Source organism: Spea bombifrons, chromosome 5, assembly GCF_027358695.1.
Source record: "Spea bombifrons isolate aSpeBom1 chromosome 5, aSpeBom1.2.pri, whole genome shotgun sequence".
Taxonomy (NCBI): domain Eukaryota; kingdom Metazoa; phylum Chordata; class Amphibia; order Anura; family Pelobatidae; genus Spea; species Spea bombifrons.
Window position 1 is genome coordinate 39714600 of NC_071091.1, and position 26769 is coordinate 39741368.

General features: G+C 39.0%; 1 protein-coding gene across 1 annotated transcript in view; it reads right to left on the reverse strand.

The window, feature by feature from the left end:
- The window catches only part of ITGA9 (integrin subunit alpha 9), a 190181-nt gene that overhangs the window by 65244 nt on the left and 98168 nt on the right, over positions 1–26769 (reverse strand). The window contains exons 16-17 of the mRNA XM_053466129.1: positions 10451–10600; positions 2583–2659 (exon numbers count right to left, since the gene is read on the reverse strand). Coding sequence (XP_053322104.1) covers positions 2583–2659; positions 10451–10600 — 227 coding nt within the window. The remainder of the gene's footprint in view (positions 1–2582; positions 2660–10450; positions 10601–26769) is intronic.

The following is a 26769-nucleotide window of genomic DNA, read 5'->3' on the forward strand; positions in this document are numbered from 1 at the left end:
GTAGGGCTAGCTGGGGGCAATACAAAGGGTGTGGGCGCATTAGGGTGACTGCATTGGCCATGTTTTCCAGGACACATATAGCTTTTACAGTCTGCTGACATCAATACACAAGGGTAGCAAAAGGGGCAAAAACACTAAAAGGGGGGTCAACGACAAAGCAGTGTGGAAAATACTTTTTTTATTATTATTGTTGTAGCTTAGCCCGTCTGGTGGGTGTCAGAGCCTGTCCTGGTGTGTGTGTCTGGGTGTCAGTGTGACAGGGCCTGTCCTGGTGTGCGGGTGTCTGTCTGTCAGTGTGTCAGAGCCTGTCCTGGTGTGTGTGTCGGTGTGGCAGAGCCTGTTCTGGTGTGTGTGTGCGTGTGTGTTTGGGTGTCGGTGTGGCAAAACCTGTCCTGGTGTGTGTTTGGATGTCGGTGTGGCAGAGCCTGTCCTGGTGTGTGTTTGGGTGTTGGTGTGGCAAAGCCTGTCCTGGTTTGGGTGTTGGTGTGGCAGAGCCTGTCCTGGTGTGTGCATTTGGGTGCCGGTGTGGCAGAGCCTGTCCTGGTGCGTGTGTTTTTGGGTGTTGGTGTGGCAGAGCCTGTCCTGGTATGTGTGTTTGGTGTGTCGGTGTGGCAGACCCTGTACTGGTGTGTGTGTGTTTGGGTGTCGGTGTGGCAGGCAGAGAGTCTGTCTTGGTGTATATTTGATCATCTGTTTCCTGGCACTTTACTTTCTGTAGGAATAAATTGAATTATAGAAATCAGTTAGCAGAAAGGTGAAGGTATTGTGTTATTTAATCTATTTCAATCTGCATTTTTTATTAAAAAGGATTAGTTGTGGCTTTAGGCATCCTGTACATGATGACTTTTTTTAGTGTTCTGATGCACTCCCAATCTCACATTACATCAACATGTGTTAGAAAATCAGGAAAAGATGGGCATGGATGGTGGGCTGATTCGGAGGCCCCTTGACTAGACTTGCCCCCCAGGCCGTAGGCAGCCAGCCCTCCCCTGCAAGCCGGGTCAAAACCAGTAAGTTTATATCAAATGCCAAATCAGAATCCAAGGAATGAAGTCAAAAGCAAGCCAGATAACAACGGGTTAATCAGAATCAGAGTACTGTAGCAGGAGAACTGGGCCAGGCAGTAGGCAGATAATCTGTAATGCAAAGGCCCAGAATGGTGAAATAAGCAGGTATTTAAGGGGAGGGGCTGCACCCAGGTAAGCATATGCAGCTGGTCAGTTCATTAGCATATATATACTAATGATCGTTCTGATAGGTGACCTCTAGAGGCTGCAACAGACATGATGGTGAACGAATACGGGCTGCCAGGGTGGAATCCTGACAGGAACACTGTACTGTCCCGTTAGGGGCCTAGTTAAAATCAGAATAGTTACGAATTTTTTTAGCTGGGGCTACTAAATTAGGAGTCTGCAGAGCCAACTTCAGTGTATCACACAAGAAAGATACATTAAATCACATACTTTTTTTGCAGTGCTGCAAACTTAGGGGAACTCACCACTGTGATATTGCACTCCCACTCCATAGTTCAGTCAATAGAAAAATCAAAATTGGCATTGGCTAAAACTTCAAAATTAAATACAGCTACACCCCTGTGCTCCTTGGGCTTAGCAGGGTTCTGTCTGCATGCCTTATCATAGACCAAAGACACAGAGCATCGGGAAAGTGTTATACTAGAAAGCCAGTGACAGAGGGAGAAGCTATATAAATATTTCCCTGCAGCCCCATACATTTGCTAGTGGTTAAATGTGTAATGTCCCATTGTAGGTTTTTTCACATAGACCATGGTGCCACAAAACCCCTGGTATCTAGGACACAGGTTGCCAGTAGTGCAATGATGATTTGATTGACAACAAATGTGAAGTCAAAAAAAGGAAAGAAAAAATATTTTTCCACATAAGAGAATTAAATCCCAAGAATACGCTATTAACACACATTTTTATTCATGTTTTCTCCATATGTTAATGATATTCGCTGAGGTTGATTTGTATATGATTATACAACAGTTTGAAGACAGAATTCCCTTAAAGTGTCCTAATGAAAAATGATGGGATAATAGAAAAAAGTAGGTATAATAGGCACTGAAAGGTGGTGTGGAAAATGAGGCCAAAAATATATTTAACAGCCAGAGGGCATTTGAATGGTTGCAAACATAATACCAAATCTTATATTATGACAGAAAAAACTGTGTGAAAAAGTTAGAAATAATAAAAGCATAAAATGACCCATGTGAACATATAACTTGACAGCAGTTAAAAACCAGTTGGCCCATCTATTCATGCTTGAAATAGATGTGCTAAAATTAAATTTTAGCTGCCAAGAGCTGTCACATGGACATCTGGAAACATCACAAACAGCCAAGATGGACACCTGACTTAAGGGGTGTAGTCAGCTAGGGTCAAGTCTTTACTTAGACCTTTTATGTGACTTGGTGACCCACTGATCACTCTGTACTCATCAAACATTGTGAACTTATCATAAGGGAGACATTGAGGGTAAACAAAAGGGGCAGACAGATTTGAAAAAGGGGAAACAAAAGTCTCATTGTTCAAATTATAGAAAAACAGAGCAGTGTTTAGTACCTTGATAGCAGAAGTTTGCCCTTTAGATTCAAGTCAGCAGCACAATCATCAGACCTACAATTCCTTTCAAAAAATGTCTGAAAAAGAAAAAAAAATAATATTATAAAGTATTACAGTCATTGGTACTGTTAGACTCATATCAAAAATATTTGTGAATGGGGGTTAAGAAGGGTACCACTCTGGATATTGTTGGCTAACATTATGACCGGGGCTGCATTTCTATATAAGCTCCAAAGCTGCCAAAAGGCTATCCACTGTCTAAGTAAATTATAAATGGTAAATGCTATTGTACAATAGTACTAAAAAGAACAACCCAGTCCCTATATTAACATCACACTGTAGTTTGTTTTTAAAAAGAGTTGAAAAATTAGACTTTTCTCTAGTTGCTGCACATGTACATTTCTGTAAGTAAAAAAAAGAAAAGATTATCACTATTACTTTTCCCTGTTTCAAGATTATAATAGTTTTCACAATATACAATGCTTTTGTGGCTGCATATTTTCTTCATGTACTTCTTTTGGCTATGGTATATTAGTCTTGTCTATCAGTCAAACACATACAACCTCTTTATACAGCCGTGTGGTAAAATAGTCTTAATCACATGGAGTAAATTAATTGCTACCAAAGCTGGGCTTCTTTAGTTATTCTGTAAACAATAATTTCATTTTGGTGTTGTGAGAAATATCACTCTCGAAGCAACCTCTGGGTCTGTAGATAATGCTGTACATTGTATTTTTTTAATATGGGTTATTAGTTATTTGACTAAAAAAAGTGTATGCAAAATTCAATGATGAAACATTATCACCTCCTTAGACTATTTACTTTGCTATGGCAACTTTAGCAGCCATAACTGCAATCAATTTCCTGTAGTGATTGATCAGTCTCTCAGCACTGTGGAGGAATGACGACCCAATCCTTCTGCAAAATTATTTTAAATTACATTTGTTGGTTTTCATGTATTAACTGAAGTTATTAACTGAATAACTTCATGTCCTGTCTCAATATCTCTATAGGATTTAGGTCTGGACTTTGACTAGGCCATTCCAAAACAGTTTTTTCTAATTGCATACTTGTGTCTTTTGAATAATGGACTTGCTTCATGACATAATTCTGCTTCAGCTTCAACTGTCAGATGGACAGCCAGAATTTTTCTGATACAGAGCAGAATCAGGTTTTCCTCAATGATGACATAATGTTTGTGTCCTGATGCAGCAAAGCATCCCTGAACTATGACACTGCCCACATACTTGGCCATAGGTGTAATGTTCCTAATATGTGATGCAGTATTTGCTTCTATATACTGTATGTAATGGAGAACACCACCAAAAACACACATTGATGTTGTCCAGAACAAAACAAAGTGATCTACTGTAGGCACCCTGGAGCAGGCATGAGACATAGCACTAGAATCATGTGCATGATGCAGGCTGGGAGTATGGAAAGCTAAGCATAGCACAGGAGAAACATAGCAAGCAAGGGGAACAGAGCGACCAAGGGACATAGCCAGACATTACATACATGGTACAGGGCTGACAAGACTGACCAGGCTACACATGACAAGACTACACAGATACCACAGGACCAAACAGGACTAGCCTAGGACTATATGATAATAATTGGAGATTTAGTCACATCTTATGGCCATAGTATGCTTAGCCCACCACTACACCAAAGTACTCCAATATTCGATGGGTCCTAAACAATGTTCCATCTAATTTTTCTTAGTTGGCGTGCACAGAAAATTTTTCTTGTGCAAAAATTTCCACAGAGCAAAAATTTTGTGCGCACAATATCCGCGGCGCATAAAGTTTAAAAAAATATATTTTTGGGGGAAAAACTGTTGTGTGCACAATTTTTGGACGTGTGCGCACAAGCGCACGGCTTAGAGGGAACACTGGTCCTAACGCTAAACCCTGCCTACGGAAGTACTCATAAACTGAACATTGAAACTAAACACATATCAGAAAGACATACCTGTAGACTGCAGACTGAGACAAACATAACGGATGGGGCACAACTTATAAAGTGAACAGAGCTGAAGCAAAGAGCAGAACTGGAATTAAGGAATCAGAAGCACAGTACAGGGCATAACAAAATCCAGGAATGTCTTCATACAGGGAAACTGTATTAAGACAGAGATATGCAGCTCCGCTGCCTGGATGGGGCCTGGCAGATAATATTTCATTTCTTAATTAAACACACCCATTAAACATTCACAGTGCTTGTGGAACAAGCAAGTGAACATTGGATATAATAACTGGTCGAATTTCCATTGGCATCCATGACCTCAAACAAGCATTTCTGGTAGCTGCAGATCAAACCTGTGCAACGTTCAGGATGAACTTTAGACCAGTGTTCCTTACAGAACTGCTTAAGCTCAGTGAAATTCTTAAGATATCTGGTGTGAACATCTCTCTTGAGGTCATTCCACGGCATCTCTAATGACAGATATTTTAAGACATTTTGTAGTAGATTTACTTCAATATTTATGGTCATTGTCCTGCTGCATCACCAAACTTCTAATGAGGTAATGTTACATTATGACATTATCCTCTATAACCCTTTCCAGCATTATGCAAATCAACAATTCTTGATTATAGCTCTTCTGTATATGTTTTGTAAGGCATGGTTAACTTCAGCAGATGCTGAGTTGTTTTGTTAAAGTCATTAGCCTAGGGGTTCACATACTTTTTCCAACCCACACAGTGAATGTTTGAATGATGCATTCAATATGGACAAGAACAATACAATAATCTTTGTTTTATCAGTTAAAATAAATTGTGTTTGTTCATTATTGAAAAGATCATACCATATTTCAAGTTATGCTAGTAATACATGCCGGTAATTCCTAAGGGTTCACATATTTTTTCTTGCCACTGTACATGTACCGTATATACATTTCATAATGTGTATAACAATGTACCGTATTTGCCCGATTATATGACGAGGTTTTTTCCAGAGCAAATGCTCTGAAAAATACCCCTCGTCTTATAATCGAGGTCGTCTTCTCATTCAGACCTCATTCTGCTTCGGCCGTGCTGCTTACCGGGCTTTGATCGCGAGCAGCGTCTCTGCTATTAGCAGCAGGAAACAGGAAGCTAGCACAGTCCTCACATAACTCTACCTCCCCCCTCCTTCCTCTGGGGGCGGGGCCAGAGAAGTTGCTCGCACAGCTGGGCCCGTGCAGAAGTCTGCTAGTGGGAGATCTGCAGTTCAGGTAAGGGGGTGGCGGGTTTGAGCGTGTGTGTGTATGTGTGATTAATGGAATGAATGAGTATTTAAATGTTTGTGAATGAGTGTGTGTGTGTGTGTGATAGCATGGATGTGTAAGGGGGGTGGGGGTGGTAGCATGGCATAGGGAGGCTGTAATCACACTTCTAACATCCCCAGGTTCCAGCATGTACTGGCTGTCTTGGCTTGATAGGAGTGTGATTGCTGTTCGCAGTATATATATATATATATATATATATATATATATATATATATCTCTCCAGAAATGCATTTTAACCCCCTATATGCCACTCAGCCCCATGATATGCCTTTTAACCCCCTATATGCCAGAGTGGCATATAGGGGTATAAGGCATATCATGGGGCAGAGGGGCAAATTGGGGGGTATAAGGCATTTCTGGGGGCAGAGTGGCAAGCCTGGGGGCAGATGTGCATAACTGGGGGGGGGCAGGTTGGCAAATAAAAGGAAATAAAAAATATATGTTTCTCAATCATAGCTTTTATTAAATATGAAAATTAGTTTACATGAATTAATATTTACTAGTAAAACTTTTTTCCTATAGGGTAGTCTTATATTCAGGCTTTTTGTTTTTTTCCTAAATTAATATTTTGATTTTGGGGGGTCGTCTTATAATCAGGGTCGTCTTATAATCGAGCAAATACGGTATTTAATATTTTCCCACTCACCGTAATAATTGCATGGCTTAATGCTAATTTTATTGTTGGGGTGTCAAAACAAGCAATTTTATCACCAATAAATTAAATGAATTAACCAGTTTAGTTTTCTGTAGATCAAACTTCTGAGGTCACTTGGCATCCCATATTCAGCTTTTAAAAATTTAAGAGCAGATGGCAGTGTTTACACTTTTCAGATTTAACTAAGCCCGTTAATTTAAGTGCTCTGCTCCTGCCACACCCCAGTGGTCAAGATAATTAGATTAGACATTGATTTATCACCCAAGTGCATTTTGACAACAGGATGGCATTGACCTTATAAAAGGTACTACACCATTCTGGGGTTACCAATCTCATTCATAACCTTGTCACAAAGGACTGTCTTTTGAAATTAAAACATCCCACACACTTCAGTTTCCAGAAACAAATATAGATTTCTCATGCACAGCTGGGCCCCTGCAGAAGTATGGGGATGGTCAATGATAATGGTAGGGATCTGTGATTGGACCCAAGTGTGGCAAACAGTTCTTACATTGACAAGGGTCTACTGGAGGGTAGGTGCATTGAGAAGGGGGCTTGAGCCCTGAGCTATATGCTGTAAAAAGTGGTGTTGTAAGCGCACCATTTGTATTGGAGTGCATGGTTATAATCTGTTCATTATTGTTTAATGCTGTGTGTCTTGTGATGGATCTGCTGGATAGAGTTCTGTACAGAAGGAGGGCCTAAAGGATACTAGCACTGGGAGTAGAAGAACAAAAGATAGAGAAGGAAAGTCTGGGAGCAGAGGAAAAAGAAAATTTGGAAAAGGGGAAGAAAGAAAAATTAAAAAAACGGAGAAAAGAAAAATAATGCGCATGCACTTTTCAATGATGGGCATAGCTAGCATGTATGTGTGTATATATATATATATATATATATATATATATATATACACACACACACACATACACACACTATATGGACAAAAGTTTTGGGACAACAGGGACTTTGATGACATAGTTATTAATATAAAGTTGGTCCCCCCTTTTGTAACTATAACAGCTTCCACAAGATTTGGAGAGCTTCTGTGGGAATGTTTGGCCATTCATCTAGAGCATTTGTGAGGTCAGACACCAATATTGGATGAGAAGGTCTGGCTCACAATCTCCATTCCAGTCCATCCCAAAGGTGTTCGATGGGGATTGAGGTTAGGGCTCTAAGCGGCCAGTCTAGTTCTTCTACTTTGTGCAACAGTATATGGACAAAAGTACCGGGACACGGTATCTCTTAATTATTGAAATCAGGTTTTGGGCTAGACCCACTACTTCCAGTGAAGGAAAATCATAATGCTTTCAACAGTTTGGGGAATACCCTTTTGTATTCCAGCATTACCGTGCCTCAGTGCACAAAGCAAGGTCCATAAAGACATGGTCCAGGTCAGAAGGGGTCAGAAAGAGACAGGAACAAGTTGGTACGCCACTGTTCAAAATGTGTTGATATTTGCACTTATTTTCAAGTATGCACCCCTTTTCTTATACAGCTGGGATGCAGCTGACTTTGTTGTCAGAGAGAAATAGATACTAAAAATTTCTGTGGAAGAAGCTTGTCAGTCGTATGTTTTACTACAGGGCATTTAAGCCCTGATGATAAAAAAAATTATTTATCACACCACCTGCTTTGCTAATGTTTTGTCACAGTGATGTATTAATACTGTATATACTACTCCAAATCATATAGGAGTGGTTGTATACTATAATAATGTAGAGCCTGACTAAACATAACCAATTTTTTTTTTAAAGCCTTATTTTTACTTAGTTTCTTTTTTTTTTCCATATTATCATTTTATATCTTACATAATTGCAACAAATTACATCAATAGGATAGTTTGCAAGTTTACACAACCCGTTTATAAGGTCTGTAAATGTGGTGAACGTCTAGAATATGACATTATATTATTGTATTATTGTTATTATTTGTACCGATAAGTCCCCGTGTTTCATTATGCACAACAACCTTCTGGTGCAGTTAAACATTTTCATTATAATTTTTGGATATGTCTGTAAGGCATTAAGTGGCCTACACCAGTTTGTTTACATATTTATAAATATGACAAGACGCCACCTGATAGTGGGTACGAGCTAACCTCTATATCATACTAGCCACTGTTCTAACAACTGTATACATGAAAGAGGGTTTCTAGTCTTTACCTGCATGACAGCAAAGACAGTTAGCATGTTGATGCCACTCAAATAACAAGCCTATGCTACTAGCAGCTTATTTAATAGCTTCCATGTATGCATTCACACAGTGGCGGAACTACCGGGGTCGCGACTGCAACCGGGCCCTGGAGTTCTGCCAGTTAGGGGGGCCCAAGGGGTGCCGAGCGGTTACTGAAAACAACCGCTCGGCACCTCTTGGGCCCCCCTGACTGACAAAAATCCACGACTCCTCTGCTCCCCGCCGCAGCTGCCGCCGCGAGCGCCATGTCGGCGCTTCACGCTGAGCGCCGGCACCCGAGACAAACACCTCACGTTCCCAACACAGGAGTTGACGGTAAGTGACCTACAAAGGTGGGTAGGGAGGGAGTGGGTAGATCGTGAGAAGGGGGGGTAGGGAAGGAGAGGGTAGATCGTGAGAAGGGGGGGTAGGGAGGGAGAGGGTAGATCGTGAGAAGAGGGGGGGTAGATCGTGAGAAGGGGGGTAGGGAGGGAGAGGGTAGATTGTGAGAAGGGGGGGTAGGGAGGGAGAGGGTAGATCGTGAGAAGGGGGGTAGGGAGGGAGAGGGTAGATCGTGAGAAGGGGTAGGGAGGGAGAGGGGAGATAGTGAGAAGTGGGGGTAGGGAGGGAGAGGGGAGATAGTGAGAAGAGGGGGTAGGGAGGGAAAGGGTAGATTGTGAGAAAGGGATAGATGGGTTGGGGGGGGGCCTTAACAGATTCTCGCACCGGGGCCCTGAGGTTTCTAGTTACGCCCCTGCACTCACAAGCAGATGGAGACCAGAGATGGCACGACAGGTTATCCCTTTGGCTTCAACGGGACCTATTCATTTATTGTCTATTTCACCTATTCATAAAAAATAATCATCTTTATCACGGTAACCCCCTGAGGCTGAGGACACACGGGGGTATGTTTGAGATTGGGAGGGGGCACTGGTGGATTCCTGTGGAGAGTCCTTAGCTGCCTGCCCAGTCCCCTCTTATGTCTAAGTCACCCTGTGCTCATTGGGGGGCACAGGGTGAACAGGAAATGCCATCTGGTCTACCCATGATCTAGCCAGCTATGGGAGTTCTATAAGCCAGGAAATGATTGATGGGCCTGAGTGGGACCTTGTTGCAAATTCATGGAACTGTACTGCGGCTAGGTACTGCTGCTAGGTACTGCGGCAATGTCCGCCAACAGTTGGAACTGCATTGCTATGGACACCCTTTGTCCCACCACGTCGCTCTTGTCAGGTTACATTAAGCTCTTGGTGAGCAATACGTGGTGGTGGTTACAGAGAGGGAGCTCATTTGAAACCCTGGTTTTATTACCAATCTTTAGGACCAGGATTTACCCAGTCGAGGCTATGGAACTCTGGGAAGGCTAATGCGCGGGCTATTCCCTGGGAAGTTCCCAACGCTGTCGCTCAGGGTCCTGATGTTGGATCACGTCCTTTTTTGGACCATAACAAGCTCAGATCCCTTGGGATCTCCCCAACATAGTGACTCTTTGTTGGGTGAGCATTGCTGGCCATAGAACTGTATAGTGGCGCAGGGCTGCCTGGTGGTTGATGAGATTATACTCCTAATCCTATCATGTGTTGTGTACAAATGTCTGTTCTGTCTTTAATAAACTGAGTTCTGTTTTACACGTACACTAAGTATCGACTAGTGCTTGGGGTAGAATTACAGAGGATTAACCCTTGAACAACCGAGCATTCACGGCAAGGAAGATTTCTACAACGTAGCTACTTAGTCCGAGTACGGGTCTCCGTCACATCTTGTTACCTGGTTCCTCTGTGAAATTTTCTGTCCTTTTTTCCAGCGAAGTACAGGTTTGAGTGGTGGTAACTCTTTCTCCTCATTTCCAATCACATGCTCCCCAAGGCTATATGATGTTTCAAAGACAATAGGCGATATCACATCTTTCACTCTCCGCTAAAAAAAAACAACACAATATCAAAGGAACATTAGGTGTAAGTTTGGATGCAAAAGGTACAATACATACACATACAATTTTTATAGAAGATGAAAACATTTTCAATATAATATAGGATTTTTCACAAGTTACTATTCTTACACAAACATTGAAGCAAATTGCAAATAAAAATGTTTTGCCAATTTTTATTCTGCACAAAAAATGGTTTAAACCACACACGCAAGGTAGAATAATATATCTAGGAAAATGCCTTCAACCAAAAATGTGTTACCCAACCTGACTCAATGTGCCATAACAGTAGCAAACAATAAGTGAATCACTTGTGAATAAATTGTGAAATGTGACAAAATACTCTATAAGCAACATTTCATCAACAGAAGACAAATTTACAAAAACAACCATGATTGATATCATTCAATAAATTCAATGTAAGCTCGTTTGCGCAGGGCCCTCCTTACCTCTTGTCTCTGTAAGTCAATTTGTTATGTTACATACTACTTGTTATGTCCTGTCTACCCATTGTACAGCGCTATGGAAGTTGATGGTGCTATATAAAACAATAAATAATAATAAACGCCACAAATTACCAAAAATCTAAATATGTATATTTTTTGGGATCTTATGTTTTTTGGCACAATTTGTGTCAAAATTGGATCATTAGTCATTAGACTATGCAGTATGTCCCTTGTCTTTTTTGTTATCAGTCATACTGGCTTGAAGTCTAGTTGTCTTTTGATTGGCAAAATACTATTTAAAGATCGATTCTATGAGTGTTTTTTCAATGCTACATTTGCCATTAAACTAAACAATATTATTAACAGAAACCACCAGAAAATATGTATGAAAGCTATGGAGCAAAGCCAATATAACAGCTGATGCTGAACATTTTCATTAAGGCAAAATAATGGTGTCATAGTTGAAGCAAACAGCGTGTGTGTAAACAAAGCTTTAAGCATTATGAAATATGAGTTATTTGGTTTAGTTTAGACAAGTTTGCAATTTCCATTACATTTACAGGTATATTAATAGAGTCAATGCAAGTGATGCAAGGTAGTATTCACTCTTAACAAATATATATTTTGTCTCCATTGTTTATCTTGCAGGCCCTGTGTTCCTCATCCAGATACTTTCTCCTAATTTCTTTGACCCTGTACTCTCTCAAACGTTTATTCCTCCTTACCAAGCAGACCTAAGTTATGCTACATACCTCACCACCACAGGGGAGTTATACCACAGCCCTATAATCTTTTAGTTTACAGAAACATTTTAATACATCTATGAAGTTTAGGCAAATCTTTGATGTGCTAACAGTAGTATTTAGCAGGTAGTTCCTAAGTAAGCTACAAAGCATTTTAGCGAAATGAAAGGTTGTACAACACTGTATTAAGAAGCCACTGTTACGCACAATACTTGACGACTCATATGCTGTGGCTTTAAAAAGCCTGGTTCTATATTGTATAATAAGAAATATAAATCTAGAAGAGTTGGACCTGTCGCCATTATTAATGTGGTATATAAATGTAAATATATGTATAATATATATATATATATATATATATACTTAAATAAGTCCAAAAATTAGGAAAGAGAAATCTGGTATCAACGAATTTATACAGCTTGTAAACATTCTGCAACTAAACAGACCACATATCTTCCCACTTTGTTTAAAAGAAGAACAAAATGCTGCCCTCTGAAAAATTCCATCTGTCTGTGCTGTCTTGAAAGTCAAGTCCCCAACACTTAATCAGGACTGTGCTACTACAAAACAAGTGACTATAAGTTAGGCAATTTTTCCATTAATGCTTTCAACCGCTTTATTAGGCTAAACTCAAATAATGAACCGTGGAAAACACTCTTTATAAAAATCAGTGCTGCAACTATAAATTAATAGCGGGGCATTAAGCCAATTGTTTTCACTTTTGAAGGGTCTAATCAATTTCTGGAAAAGCTTCCTAGGTTTACATTAAGAAATATGTCATTAAACTGTGCATGTGGCTTAGGTGACAAGTACCCTAACATAAGGCTCCAGAAACCCTGGGCACCAGGTTGCCATGGTGACTAACATCTTCCTGCATTATATGACCCCGATGGCTGCCTCACTGCACCTGCTTTGCCACGCTCCAGCAGGAAAGCATAAGGTGCTGGATTCACGATGGCAGTCCTTGCCAGTTTGAAACCTCTTGAACTGCAAGACCCTGGGCGTTTGTCAAGACTAACATGTTTGGCAACATGTCTAGGTACATGCCCCCAGTAAATAATATTTATCAGCATGACAATGGTTGTGAAACATTGTTTATGTATGGCTATGAAACACTGAAACAACATAATCTTTGGCAGGTATGCTAAAACACAAAAATAGTCTTTATAGTGTGAAATACTCCTTGTCACGAAGGGGTTAACTGTGGTTCTGTACAAAGTCATGCAGCACTGAAGAAATGTGTGTCTTATTTTGTATTGCCCAAATAAACATCAATTAACTCCAGACCAGGGGGGCGATATATATAACAATAAAAACATAATTGGAGAAGAAAAAAGGCTGGCTCCTAATTTATTTGGTTGCCTCCTAGTTCCAAACAAAATTTGTCTACCCCCACTTTAACAGGAGGATCCAAATATTATCTGTAGTCCCTAAGTAACAGAACCTGGATTAACAATGATTTTGTGAACATGTGAATGTAAGACTTTACAAACATACCAGAAAAATATTACTAAATTAAATAATTAGTCAGCTGGGCCAAATGAACTCACATGGGCTAAGTAGATGGTAAATATGAGACCCAGTAAAACACATATCAAATGTAACAGATGTCATATTTCCATCACTCATTCTACCACAACAGGAAACAAATTCAGTTCACAGACTTTGAGTTGTGGTTGGTCACAATGCTTTGAACAAAAAGTTTGTAAGTAGTTTTATACTACAATACCAATATCCACAATTCATTCTTACTAGTTTTTCACACGTAATCAGTAGAATGGGAAAGTAAGCTGTATCCCTTAATTTGTATACAAATACTTACGGACAGTGATTTACATTTCTATCTATAGTTACAAACTAACTGGCATCAGATGGGTAAATCATCATCTGGAATGAGTTTGGGGATAGTAGTTCACTCTAAGTTCTAAAGTTTGATTTATTGAAGTATTCCATGCAAATAAAAATAAACAGTGGCAATGATATCTGCAAATTGCTTACTACTTTTCTTTCATCTACAATTTACTGACAGTGAATGTTATGCTCTAAGCACACAATCTGAACACACATAATAATTTATTTTAGGTGATAGGGCCACCAAGAGTTACTTATGATAAAGAGTATCAAGGTTACCATTTTACGACATATCCTTTGTAACAAACACACCAGTAAACACCTTTCTTTGTTACATAACTGCAACAATAACTGTTACATATGTTTAACATAAATAGGACAGTTCACAGCAGAAAAAGTGCTGAGAAAATCAACAAGCAGACAGGATATTGATTTTCCCTGTTCTGAAATATAAAATAATAAACCATAATAACTGTCAAGAGTTGTTTAGGGCCACAAAATGACCATGCACAGGATGCTTAAAGTTAAGGAAGCACTGACTTATTTCTTCATAAAATAGCCCATACTAATTTCACACTAACTTTGACAGATGTGTTAAAACCAATAAAACAAATAAGGTAATTTGTTTACTGCAAATTTAAGTATCAAATAAAGGTAGTTCTAGTCCACATTTGGACCCATGTATTGTGGCTAGATGGTATATCAAAACACCATGGTTCTCATACATTGTTTATACACTGTTTTATTTGAAGTAAACAGTAAAGTAGGAAACTGTATAAACCTCATGTAGTAGCGGGACATAGAAAATACCAAATTGTTGGACCCCTTATGATGCTAGGTCCAGTGACAGTGTGCACGGTAGACCATGAACCTACTAGTCTTATCACCAGGAGGCTCTGTGTTTGCTGGGTTTCCTCTATGTATGTCCCTGTCCAGTTGTCACTGGTTCCTGACACACCGTCAGCCAATTAAGGGCCTTTAAAGTGTATACCAGGGGTGCTCCCTTCCTAGAGCATTGTACTTCCTGGCGCTGCAGGTCTGGACTGTGATTATTCTTTGGATTATCCTTTGGTTGTGCCTAAAAAGAAGGCAAAGGCTGTAGCAGACAGCCATCTGCAAGCAGGTACTTTTACATTTGACTGCCATTTGTATAGCCTGAACCTGTCCCTGCACAGAGACTCCTACTGACCCAGTACCCACAGTCGTTACACTAGGTCCCTGAAAAAAATATACAGCATAAAAAATGAATATAAATGGACATCTAAGAAGGCCACTTTTCAAACTCTGCACCAAAATTACTTATATATTTAGAACTGTTGACATGACTAGGACTATAGCTATAGTTTTAAAACTGCTGACCCACTCTGCTGATTTGGAAAGTTGAAAACATAATATTTAAGTCAGATCTTTGTTAAAGATTTATATCTGAAAATAATCAAAGTTTCTCAGGCCATTATTAGGCACATTTGTAATATTTGCAGCCTCCAATGTTAATGCAAAAATGTACTTCCTAGCCTGTCCATCAGACAGGTGAAAGGTATACTGAGGCAGAAGGATTACTCAATATGATCTGCAACATTACCATCTATTACATATTACACATATTTGCTTGGACTGATAGGGTTAAATATGTTTCTAACAGACTATAGTGATGTCATTCAACACCGGATATGGAAAGTGGCCTTACAAACCCACACTAGACCTTAAACCTGATTCCATTGTCTTTGTAGTGGGTGTTTTAATTAGCTTCAGATGGTGTCTTACTTCCTGTTCTTTGCCAGTTTAAATGACACATTCACAGTGTCCAGTGAGCCAAAAGTCTTTTGAATGCACTCTTTGGATTGAGTCCAAAACATTTATCCCAAAACCAAAATGAAGTCCTGCAATCAAATTACAAAGGATTTCATGGAAAGAAATAGCAACATTGAGTATTATGATGTCAACATATTTATTTTGACTGATGCAGGGCCCGACAAACCCCACCATCAAGTTGCTACGGTAACTAGAAGCAACATCCTAGTGCCCAGGGTTTTTGGGGAACAAGGGGGTAAAAACTAGTGAGGGCGACCATTGTGAATTTGGCAACCTACGATTTCCTGCAGGGATATGGGGAAGTGGGTTACATGAGGCGCCCAGCGGGGTCACATAACGTGCATTACGTGACCCCAACTCTTCACTACTATACACCTGCAGGAGAACATAGGGTGCCAGATTCACATTGGCAGAAGATAGGAAGTGGCATGGAAGGTCTTTACGAAGTGGGGGGTAGTATATGTATGTGTATACTGTGGTGTCAGTCATTGTGTATATGTATAGTGCTGGAGTCAGGCTGCACGTATGTGCATGTGTAAATGTATAGTACCAGTTCCAGTATGTCTGATGTATTGTAGTGCCACATTCAGTGTGCATTGTGTTAAAGTCTGTGTTTTTATATATGTAAATTGTTAGAGAGTGTGTGTATGTTGTTGAATAGTGTATGTGTGTAAGAATGTAGTGATAGCATGTATTGTGTTGTGTATGTTACAGTATAGCATTAGCATGAATGTGTATGTCAGCATATAATTTGTGTATTAGTGTATGGTGTTTGCATGTGTGTTAGGGTGTGTGTTACTGTAGGGTGTTACTGTTTTGGAGCATATGATGTTGGCATGTATGTGTCTGTTACTGTATGGTTTTAGTGTGTGTAAGTATAATGGTTAAAGTGTGAGTCATTATAGTGTAGAATACCCCTTGTCATGAAGGAGTTAACTGCAGTACTGTACAAATTGGAGCAAAAATGCTGTATTGCCCTAATAAACATGCTTTAACTGCATAATATAAAAAAATAAAAATAAAAAACGAAATATAAAAAAAGTTGGCTCCTAAATTTTTTGGCTGGCTCCTAGATCCAAAGCAAATTTGTCGACCTCTGAACTGATATATTTATTTCCAATAAAATAAAAAACAGCAAAGCATCAATACTTGTTCTAACATGTATGTATTAATATCTGTTATCTAATGTCATGGTTTATCACTGAATAGAAGCTGGATCTCAGGGAGTTTCTATAGAGTAAGATGATATGGAAGTGGATCCTCAGATGTCTATATCTGAGTCCCTTATAAAACTACAAGACTGTAATAAGGTAATGCCGAGTGTTTTAATAGAAGCTTTAGTCCATCAGCTTATTAATTTGGTACAACTATCTGGAACCTATTATTTAAGTACGCTTCCAGCACAAGCACTGTAGCACCCCCAATGAAATTAATAGGCGCTGTAGTGATCCTACTTAAATCAGTGTGCACTATAGTGCTTCTACTAGAAACAGTCAATCACATGCATGTTAACTGGTCTCTGGACCAGAACTGGAGAGCTGGAGTGTTTTTTTAAAAATCAAATGAACTTCAATGGAAGAGTTATGTGTTTTTGAGAAGGTGGGTGCAAGTAATCATATATCTGGTAACATCCAGGCTCTGTTAAAAATTACGACTGTAATGTTCAGGTCTCCTCTCCTACTCGGTCTCCACAAAATCTCACCAATATTAACGTGTACAGTAGCGCACATAAACAGGAAGATGGGAGATCTCCATGGCAGCAACAAATGAAGTTGTACTCAATGTGCAAAAATATTTGTTTTATTGCTGATTCATGATGCACCACATAGTACACAGCACCAGGGGTATCGTCCAAAAGGAGAAGATGAAGAGGCAAATAACCAATATGAGCCAAAGCAAATCAAAAGCTAAAATCCAACGTAAATAAGGTAAAGGCCCATACCAGCTTGGAGGGAAAGGCAGTTTTGGAGTCAACCCATGACAAAATCAAAGGACCAAAGATTACTGAAAGGCCTGCTGGTAGCTAAAATCTGTCTATTCCATTGCACATGGGTTAGACACACAAAAAAACTCCTATACTAAGTCTTTTGAAAATATGCCAAGACAGAATGCAAATTTTACATCTTTGTTTTATTGTTATATTGTTGTTATATTGTCGTTATATTTGCAGCTCCTCAAATTCCATTGATAATTAGCAACCTACATACAGTACTTCTATTTTTATGCCACTGTGAAAGATTTTTGAAAAAGACTGACAAACAAAAAGACACAACCATCACATGCACACACTAGTAAATCATGCTTACCCTGCTGTGTTCTTTCTAGAAGAAAGAAACAGTCATTTATGTATTTCTAATAGCATGTTCAACATTTAAATCTATCAAACAAAAAGTAGATTAAGCACATCCTTGATGCACTCAAAATTGTATAGAAACAGAAGGAAAGAAAATTTTCACCTACAAACCCACGACTGAATGCCTGAGGAAATTCTCCAACTTAACTATATGTTACACATGGTTAGCTAAGCTCTTTCTGCCGTAGAAGCTTATTGGGGATAAACCTTCAAAATGTATGAAGTCAAAGAGTTGAAATCACAAATGTCCTGCAAATTATTCTAGCAAATCTTACTTTAGTAAACAAAAACCCACTGGATCAATAAAATTATTCTGTTTAATGTAAATATTCCCTATTGGGCATGCATGAAACAGACTAATATATAAAGTACATTCCCTGTGTAAGAGTGATTTTTTTTTTCACAAGTAAAATGGTGTAAAAACTGTTTCAATAAAAATGAGATCTATAGAGTGGTAGGATTTCTGATTTCAAATTAAATTTCCAAAGTAATTGGTATACCACAAATTACCACTGGGCTCACTAATTCCAGTTGGGGTAGCTTAGATTTAACTATTCCAACTGCCTCCTGTACTTAACATCCAATGAACAAACATTTACTAGCTTATAGAAATACAGTACTTATGGTAAATTCAAACTGAAAAATAACACATTAACATAAACTTTGCTAACATGTCTGCTATTGATTATACGATAATGCACAGAAAATGTCTCACTGCAAGTTAACCAATGCAAAAGTCTGTGTTGCACTTTTTCATATAGGCTAAATTCCTTACATAAAATGAACTTAAGAATTCTTATAACTTTTTCCAGTGGAAATACTAGAAAGTATTAATCAGTCGTGTCTTATGTGTATAATAACAAAAGTGACATACAGCATTTATATATATATCACTGCAAAACCTAATATGGAAATGCAGCAGTGTGTGGAAACATTCATATTAAAAGAACAGCTCAGTCCTTAAAATGCACAGCTATGCATTTTTTGATAATGAATTAGCTTAGCTTCTCTGTACAAAAATATTGGCAAATGGGTGTTCTGAGCTACTGAAAAAATGCTAATACTATGTTAAGATTAATCATTACAATGTTCAAAGATCAATCACATGCATAGAAGTAACAAAGTAATGGTTACTTATCAGCCCAAATCTCTGGTTAGCCGGCTATAGCCATCTTCGCCTCAATCACCACCAGTAGTAACTGCCAGTATTTATGTGGCACCTATATATGTATATGTCACTCTGCACAAACTGGTTAAAATCCCATTTACGTGTATACAATTGAGAAGTTATTTACATTTCTTTTCCGGGATTTGTGTAGTTGCTCCTGTCCTTTATTGTTAATTGAGCTGGAGTGAAGGAAGAGAACATCACAATAGGAACTTGATCAAATGATGCTAGCTCTGTCACAAACTACCCATGATTTCAGTTTACATTAGGTAAACATTTAAACAAAGACAAACCAAATTAGTTTTAATAAATTTATTTATGCTAAAAGCTATGACATAAACAACATGTATATGTTGTAGGGTGACCACATGTCCCGGATTGCGTGGGACAGTCCCGCAATGGGACTTTAAGTCCTGGGTCCTGGGCAGCCTCAATCCGGGACAATGCATTGTCCCAGAATTGAAGTTGTTTTGTTTTGTTGACGCGGAGGAGAGAGAGGGGCCTCTAGCTCAGTCGCAGTGATGTCATATTCCGGCAGAGGCCTTGCGCTCCCACCCCAGGACCTCTACAAGGTAAGCGAACTACAAAGAGGGGGGTAGACAGTGAGAAGAGAGGGGGATAGATCGTGAGAAGGGAGAGAGAGGGGGTAGATAGTGAGGAAGGGGGTAGTAAGAGTATTAAAATAAATAAAGAGTGAGAAAATGAATTAATGTGTGGATGAATTGTGTGAATGAGTGAGAAAATGAATTAATGCGTGGATGAATTGTGTGAATGAGTGAGAGTATGAATTAATGTGTGGCTGAATTGTGTGAATGAGTGAGAGTATGAAATAATATTTGGATGAATTGTGTGAATGAGTGAGAATATGAATGAATGTATGGGTGAATTGTCTGAACGAGGGAGAATATAAAATAATGTGTGGATGAATTTGTGAGAATGCATTAATGAATATGTGTAAATTATTTGTGTGAAAAAGTAAGAGAATAAATGATTGTGTGAATCAATTATGTGAATGGAAGTGTGAATTAGTGAGTGACTGTAAAAGTATTTGTATATATCATAGATGTGTTATTGATTTGTAGAACAAAATGGCAACAATGGCACAAGCAGGGTGTTTGACCCCTGGGGACCAAGATGGCACAGGCAGGTTGTTTATGGGACAAAGATGGCATAGGACGGGCTGTTTGGGGACAACGTTGACTAATGTTGGGCTGTTTGGTGAGAAAGATGGCAAGTCCTATGTAGGGCTGCAACTAACGATTATTTTCATAATCGATTAGTTGGCAAATTATTTTTGCAATGAATTGGATAAAAAAAATAAATGTAAATTTTTCATTTATTTAAAATAATTTAATAAACAAACAGGATGTTAAAAACAAACAGCAGAATAAAAAAACTTTGATAAAAATGCATTTCCCAACCTGCCCAGGCTTGCCACCCTGCCTCCCAGATATGCCACATACCCCCAGATATGCCACATGCCTCCCAGATATGCCACATACCCCCTGATATGCCACACTGCCTCCCATATATGCCACACTGCCTCCCAGATATGCCACATGCCTCCCAGATATGCCACTCTGCCCTCCTCACATATGCCTTGATTACCCTATATGCCTTATACCCCCTGATATGCCACTGTGCTCCCTGATATGCCTTATACCCCCAGTATGCCTTATACCCCCAGATATGCCACTCCGTCCTCCCCAGATATGCCTTATACACCCCAGATATGCCTTATAACCCCAGATATGCCACAGTGCCCTCATAGATTCACAGACTCGTTCACAGACTCGTATACAGCACACTGACACAATACTTTTATAAATAAATACAGGATTATTCTTCACTGCCCTGGGATTTAGATTCTCCTTAGTTTGCCCCCCCCCCGTACCTCTAACTGCACCTTAAGTTAACCTTATTAAATTAATTAATTTCTCAGTCCTCAGCATTAATTTAACCCTAAAGGCCCCATTAACCATAACTGCCCCTAAATTAACCCTAAAGACCCCATCAACCATAACTATCCCTAAATTAACCCTAAAGACCCCATCAACCATAACTGCCCCTAAATTAACCCTCACCTCCCCTATTAATTTTATATCTACTGTTAGATTAGTTGCTGACCAATGTGGACACTATAAGGAAATGGGTGGGGCCAATCATCAGAGTGACTGCAGGGAGGGACTGGGAGGCAGTAACTACTGTAAGTGACACTGAATGAACCGGATTGTAAAGCGAGGGGTATTTTTCAGAGCATTTGCTGTGAAAAGACCCTCATCATAAAATATATTTAATCGATAATGAAATTAGTTGGCAACGATTTTTATCATCGATTATTATCGATTTTATCGATTAGTTGTTGCAGCCCTAGTCCTATGTGTGTTATCTGGGTGCTGGTCAGGTTCTATGTGGGCAGTGTGGACGCCAGGGCTGGCTTTGGGTTGTGCAACCTGTGATTTATGCCTGCAATTTAGGGTTTTATCTATACCTTTAATGCTGAGTTTTAATATGAATTCCAATTGATCCATACCTGCAAAGCTGGGATTGTGTGTTATTCTGTTAACCTATATGTGCTATGCTACGTGTCCATACATTATTTATGTATACCTGCAAATACAGGGTTTGTATGTCTTATTCAGTTGATTAATACCTGTAGTGCTTTTTCCATGTGTTGTTTATTTGATCTATACTCTCAGTGCTGAGTTTACATGTGATTACCAGTTGATCTATATCTGCAATGCTGGGTTTTTGTGTTCTGTTGATCTATACCTGCAATGCTATGTTTGCATACATTATTATTGTATACCTGCAAATACATGAATTGTTTGTCTGATTCTGTTTATTTGATTTATACCTTCAGTGCTGAGTTCACATGTGAATTCCAATTGATCTATACACGCAAAGCTGGGTTTTGTGTGTTAATGTGTTGATCTATACCTGATATGCTATGTCTCCATACATTATTTATGTTTATTATTATTATTATTTATTGTTTTATATAGCGCCATCAAATTCCGTAGCGCTGTACAATGCAACTACAGTGTTTGTATGTCTTATTCAGTTGAACTACAGGGAGTAAGTAAAAGAGAGGTATGGCTTAGTGAATGAGGGGACACTGGTATGATTACAGGGGAGAGGACCTCTCAATGTCATGGTAGGGTCAGAAGGAGGGAAGACTGCACCGACTCTCACAGTCTTCCCCTATTCTGCAGTCAGTGTGGCAAATATTTTTGGGGGGTTTGGGAGCGGAGGGAGTGATTGCATGCTAGGGAATGTAGAGCGGGGCCCAATTAAATGCTTACGTAGGGTCTAATATTTATATATATTGTCAGTAGGGGCTAATTATAATATATATCGGCATCAGGGGCTGATATTAAAGAATTAAAACTAACTGCGCGTTCAGCTGTTATTTTGAAATCATATTTCAATCACGGTCTTTACTTCAAAGCGATACGTACATATTATGTAGTTAAAAATGTATGTCTAACACACAATATATATATATATACTGTGACAGGGAACAGGGCATGGTGGTTGATAGCATATATATTTCTCACAAAATACTGCAGTGCAATGTATTTGATAACCCCAGGGAGAATGTTTTGTTACCGACAAAATAATGGTAATACTGTAGTTACGTTTGGGTCCCTGGGGTGGAACATTTGGAGAGAAGGGAGGGCCAGTGCTCCCCTCCACAGTTTACTTGCAGCAGGTGATGAAGCCAGTCCAGGAGTTCTGGTTATCCCAGTTACTCACCTGTTACCAATGAGCAGCAGGGGGCTGCTACAAAAAGGAGCCCTGTGAGTTATTCAGGTGAGAAACATACAAGCAGTGAGTGAGACTGCAGTTCTCTCCTAAAGAATCTACTGAACGGTTCCTAAAGGAAAAGGTCTGTTGTAAATGTTTACACTTACTCTACCTTACAAATTATTTATTCTTTTTACAACTGCTGTGACTTGCACCTTTTTAGTCTCTGTCATGCTCCTTAACACCTTAACTATGTCTCACTTAGATGTCTGTGGTTAGTATTGCTTTTTACTTGACAAAATAGTCCAATAAAAAGGTATTATGTTATATCTAAAAAAAAAACAGTCATCTCAGTTACTCTTATTCTTTGAAGTACAATAGATTAAAACTACTTCTTGTTATTATTTAAGATTGCAACGGTTAAAAATAATTTATGCATTTTCACATAATAGACCACTGAAAAACAACAACATAATAATAATACAAAATATGTTGATATTTTAACTAAACATAAGTTAACCTTTCACAATTGACCTTTGTTTGGTCAATATGTGCAGACTAAATATTAATGTCCAAACTAACCAGTATTTTTTTTTCCGGAAGCAAAGGTCCTAGGGAAGTTTTAAGCATGTTCTTTGTCAAGACAGCTTTGACTATTTCTGTATATAATGCAGTTGTCCAGAAGGCAGCCATGATCACATTACTGTTAGTTACTTGACAGGCTAGTATTCAACTTTAGTCTATATCAATAACCACCAATACATAATATTACTTATGAACATGACTGACCTTGTCAGATGCCTTTGAGTATAAGTTAAAGATTAAGTATAGTCTTTATAGGGTTTCTATAAGGTTTAAATCCCTTCATAGGTTTAACCAAGAAAATGAACAGATACATTGATGTTTTTACATACTTTCAATCGCATAGTATAATGGGGAAAAAATAGATTTTAATGAGCAGCTGGCTTCATTAATTTTCAAAAATAAAACATAGCAAAAAAAAGCATGTTGATGTTATGTGTACATGCGCAGGGCTGAACTGGCCCACTGGGAAACCGGGAGAGGGTGATCACATCAGAGGAGAGCACAAGAAAAGAAAAAAAGAAAAATGTAAGTATTACCAAAAAAATAGGGGTTATAGGAAATCGGACCCATATTCAAGGGGGGGTTATGGCATTACAAAATAAATATAAACAGGGGTGTGTGTGGCTGGGGGTAATACACATGGCAGTGGGGGCATCAATAGACAAGATGGAGGTTGGGCATTACATTAACCAATACAAAAGGGTGTGGGGGCATGAATGCACAGAGGGGGACAATACACAAGGTGGTGGGGGGCACATTAATCAATAGTAAAGAAGGCCTGGCTGGGGCATCAATAAACAAGGGGGCAAAAATACAAAAGGGGCAGTCAATGACAATGCAGTGTAGAAAATAATTTTTTATGCTTCAGTGTGGCAGAGCCTGTCCTGGTGTGTGTGTGTTTGGGTGTCGGTGTGGCAGCACCTTTCCTGGTGTGTGTGGGTTTGGGTGTTGGTGTGGCAGAGCCTGTACTGGTTTGGGTGTGTTTGGGTGTTGTTGTGTCAGAGCCTGTCCTGTTGTGTGTTTGGGTGTTGGTGTGGCAGAGCCTGTCCTGGTGTGTGTGTGTCTGGTTGTCGGTGTGGCAAAGCCTGTCCTGGTGTGTGTGCGTGTGTCTGGTTGTCGGTGTGGCAGAGCCTGTCCTGCTGTGTGTGTGTTTGGGCTTCAGTGTGGCAGAGCCTGTCCTGGTGTGTGTGTTTGGGTGTCAGTGTGGCAGAGCCCTTCCTGGTGTGTGTGTGTTTGGGTGTCGGTGTGTCAGAGCCTGTCCTGGTGTGTATTTGGTTGTCTGTTTCCTAGCACTTTACTTTCTGTAGGAATAAATAGAACTATTTAATTTTTACTTATCCAGAGCCTCCTGAATTTGTAGTCGCTTCAGAGGACAAAACTTTCTAGGCCCAGAAATCAATGAGAGGAAAACTAAAAGGTTTTGTGTCATTTACTCTGTTTCAATCTGCATATTTTATTGAAAAGCATAAGTGGCAGTAAATTGTGGCTTCAGGTGTATCATAACTTTTTTTAGTGTACTGATTACTCCCAATCCTATCACATAACATTGTATCTCATCCATCTGCCAAGCTCTGATGTCATCGTTATCCAGCACACATGGATGGTGGGGAGTTAAGATTCTGTCCATTCCCAGGTACTTATTTGGACCTTTTAACGCTTTTGGTTCTGGAATTTTAATAATAATGTGGTATTCTGTTATTGTAAAGGAACAATTTAACATAGTTTTAAAAAGAATGATTTATAGCTATTTGGATGGTAAATAGTGTGGCTCAGATAGACGTGTGTAACGGGTGTTGCGTGTGAGTACAAGAGCTCGACCATGCGATACAATACATGGGGCTGGTGTCCAAAAAATTTCCAGGGCTGTTTTTCATTGCCAATCCGGCCCTGTACATGCGGTAATATGAGATTAACTTTTTTTTGTTATAAATCTCAGTCTGGCTTTCCACAGGCCTATAAGTGCTATGTTTCCTGAAATTATACACATGTCCTAACCTCCCAAAACTACACTCTTCATGGAACAAAGCTCACCATTTAACAATATCAAAAACAAACATATCCTTACACATATGGTCCTGTTCACATAATGTGCCAGATACATATCAGTGGAAGAAAATTGACATGCTTCATAAATTACATTAGGGAGATTTGGAGCAGTACACAATTGGTTTGAAAAATACATTATTTATACACTTAGATCAAATTAGAGATATTTAAACACTTAGAGCTTATTAAATATTTTTGAGTATAGCACACTCTGTGATAAGGCACATTATACCCTTCTCTGATACATATGATATTTCCTCTCTTATCACCCATTGAGCTAATCTGGATATAGTATAACAGGAATAAAAAAGAGATTAGACATTAAGTGAGTTCTTTATAAACCAATGATGGGCAGACAAGGTTGGCTAATTATTTCTTATATGAAGTCAAATTATAGTTTTCAGATCTGAAGATGAAAAACAGTTATAGCCGTACTATCCCAAGGGAAAGGAAAATAACTCTTAGGTTATTTAACACATTTCACTATTATACCAATAAAAGGTTTCAACCTTAACTAAAGATTATGGGATTTTAAAATAATCCCATGCCTACTCAAATTCCCACTCTGTATAAGCATATACCACATCTGATGGGAGGCTGTTTCATTTACCTACCACCCTCTCAGTAAAATAAAGCTTTTATATAAGCGCTGCTAAAACTGTTGGCGCTATATAAATAAAAGATAATAATAATAATATAAAGTATTGTATTCATCTAGAGTAAAACAGGTTGTTAAAAACTTGTTTTACATTTCATAAGACTTCGTTTCACAAGCAGTGCTTTATTTCTTTCTTTTCATGTAACAGTTAAGCAAAGCACTTCCTTCATTGCCTCTCTATTTTCAAAATGAGCAGTGCTCCACAAAGAAAATATTGAAGTTTTGAATCATTTTCCTAAGTACCGTATTTGCTCGATTATAAGACGACCCTGATTATAAGACGACCCCCCAAAATCTGAATATTAACTTAGGAAAAAAAGAAAAAGCCTGAATATAAGACGACCCTAAAGGAAAAAAGTTTTCCCAGTAAATGTTAATTCATGTAAACTATTTTTTTTAATAAAAGCTATGATTGAGAAAAATATTTTTTTTTGTTTTTATTTCTTGTATTTTCCAACCTGTCCCCCAGTTACGCACATCTGCCCCCAGGCTTGCCACACCAATATGGCACTGTGGCCCATGATATGCCTTTTAACCCTCTATATGCCACTGTGCCCCATGGTATGCCTTTTGACCCCCTATGTGCCACTCTGCCTCCAGAAATGCCTTATACCCCCATATCCCATTCTGGCATTTAGGGGGTTAAAATGCATATTATGGGGCAGAGTGGCATATAGGGAGGTATAAGGCATTCCAGGAGGCAGAGTGGCATTAAGGGAGTTAAAAGGCATTATATAGAGCACTCTG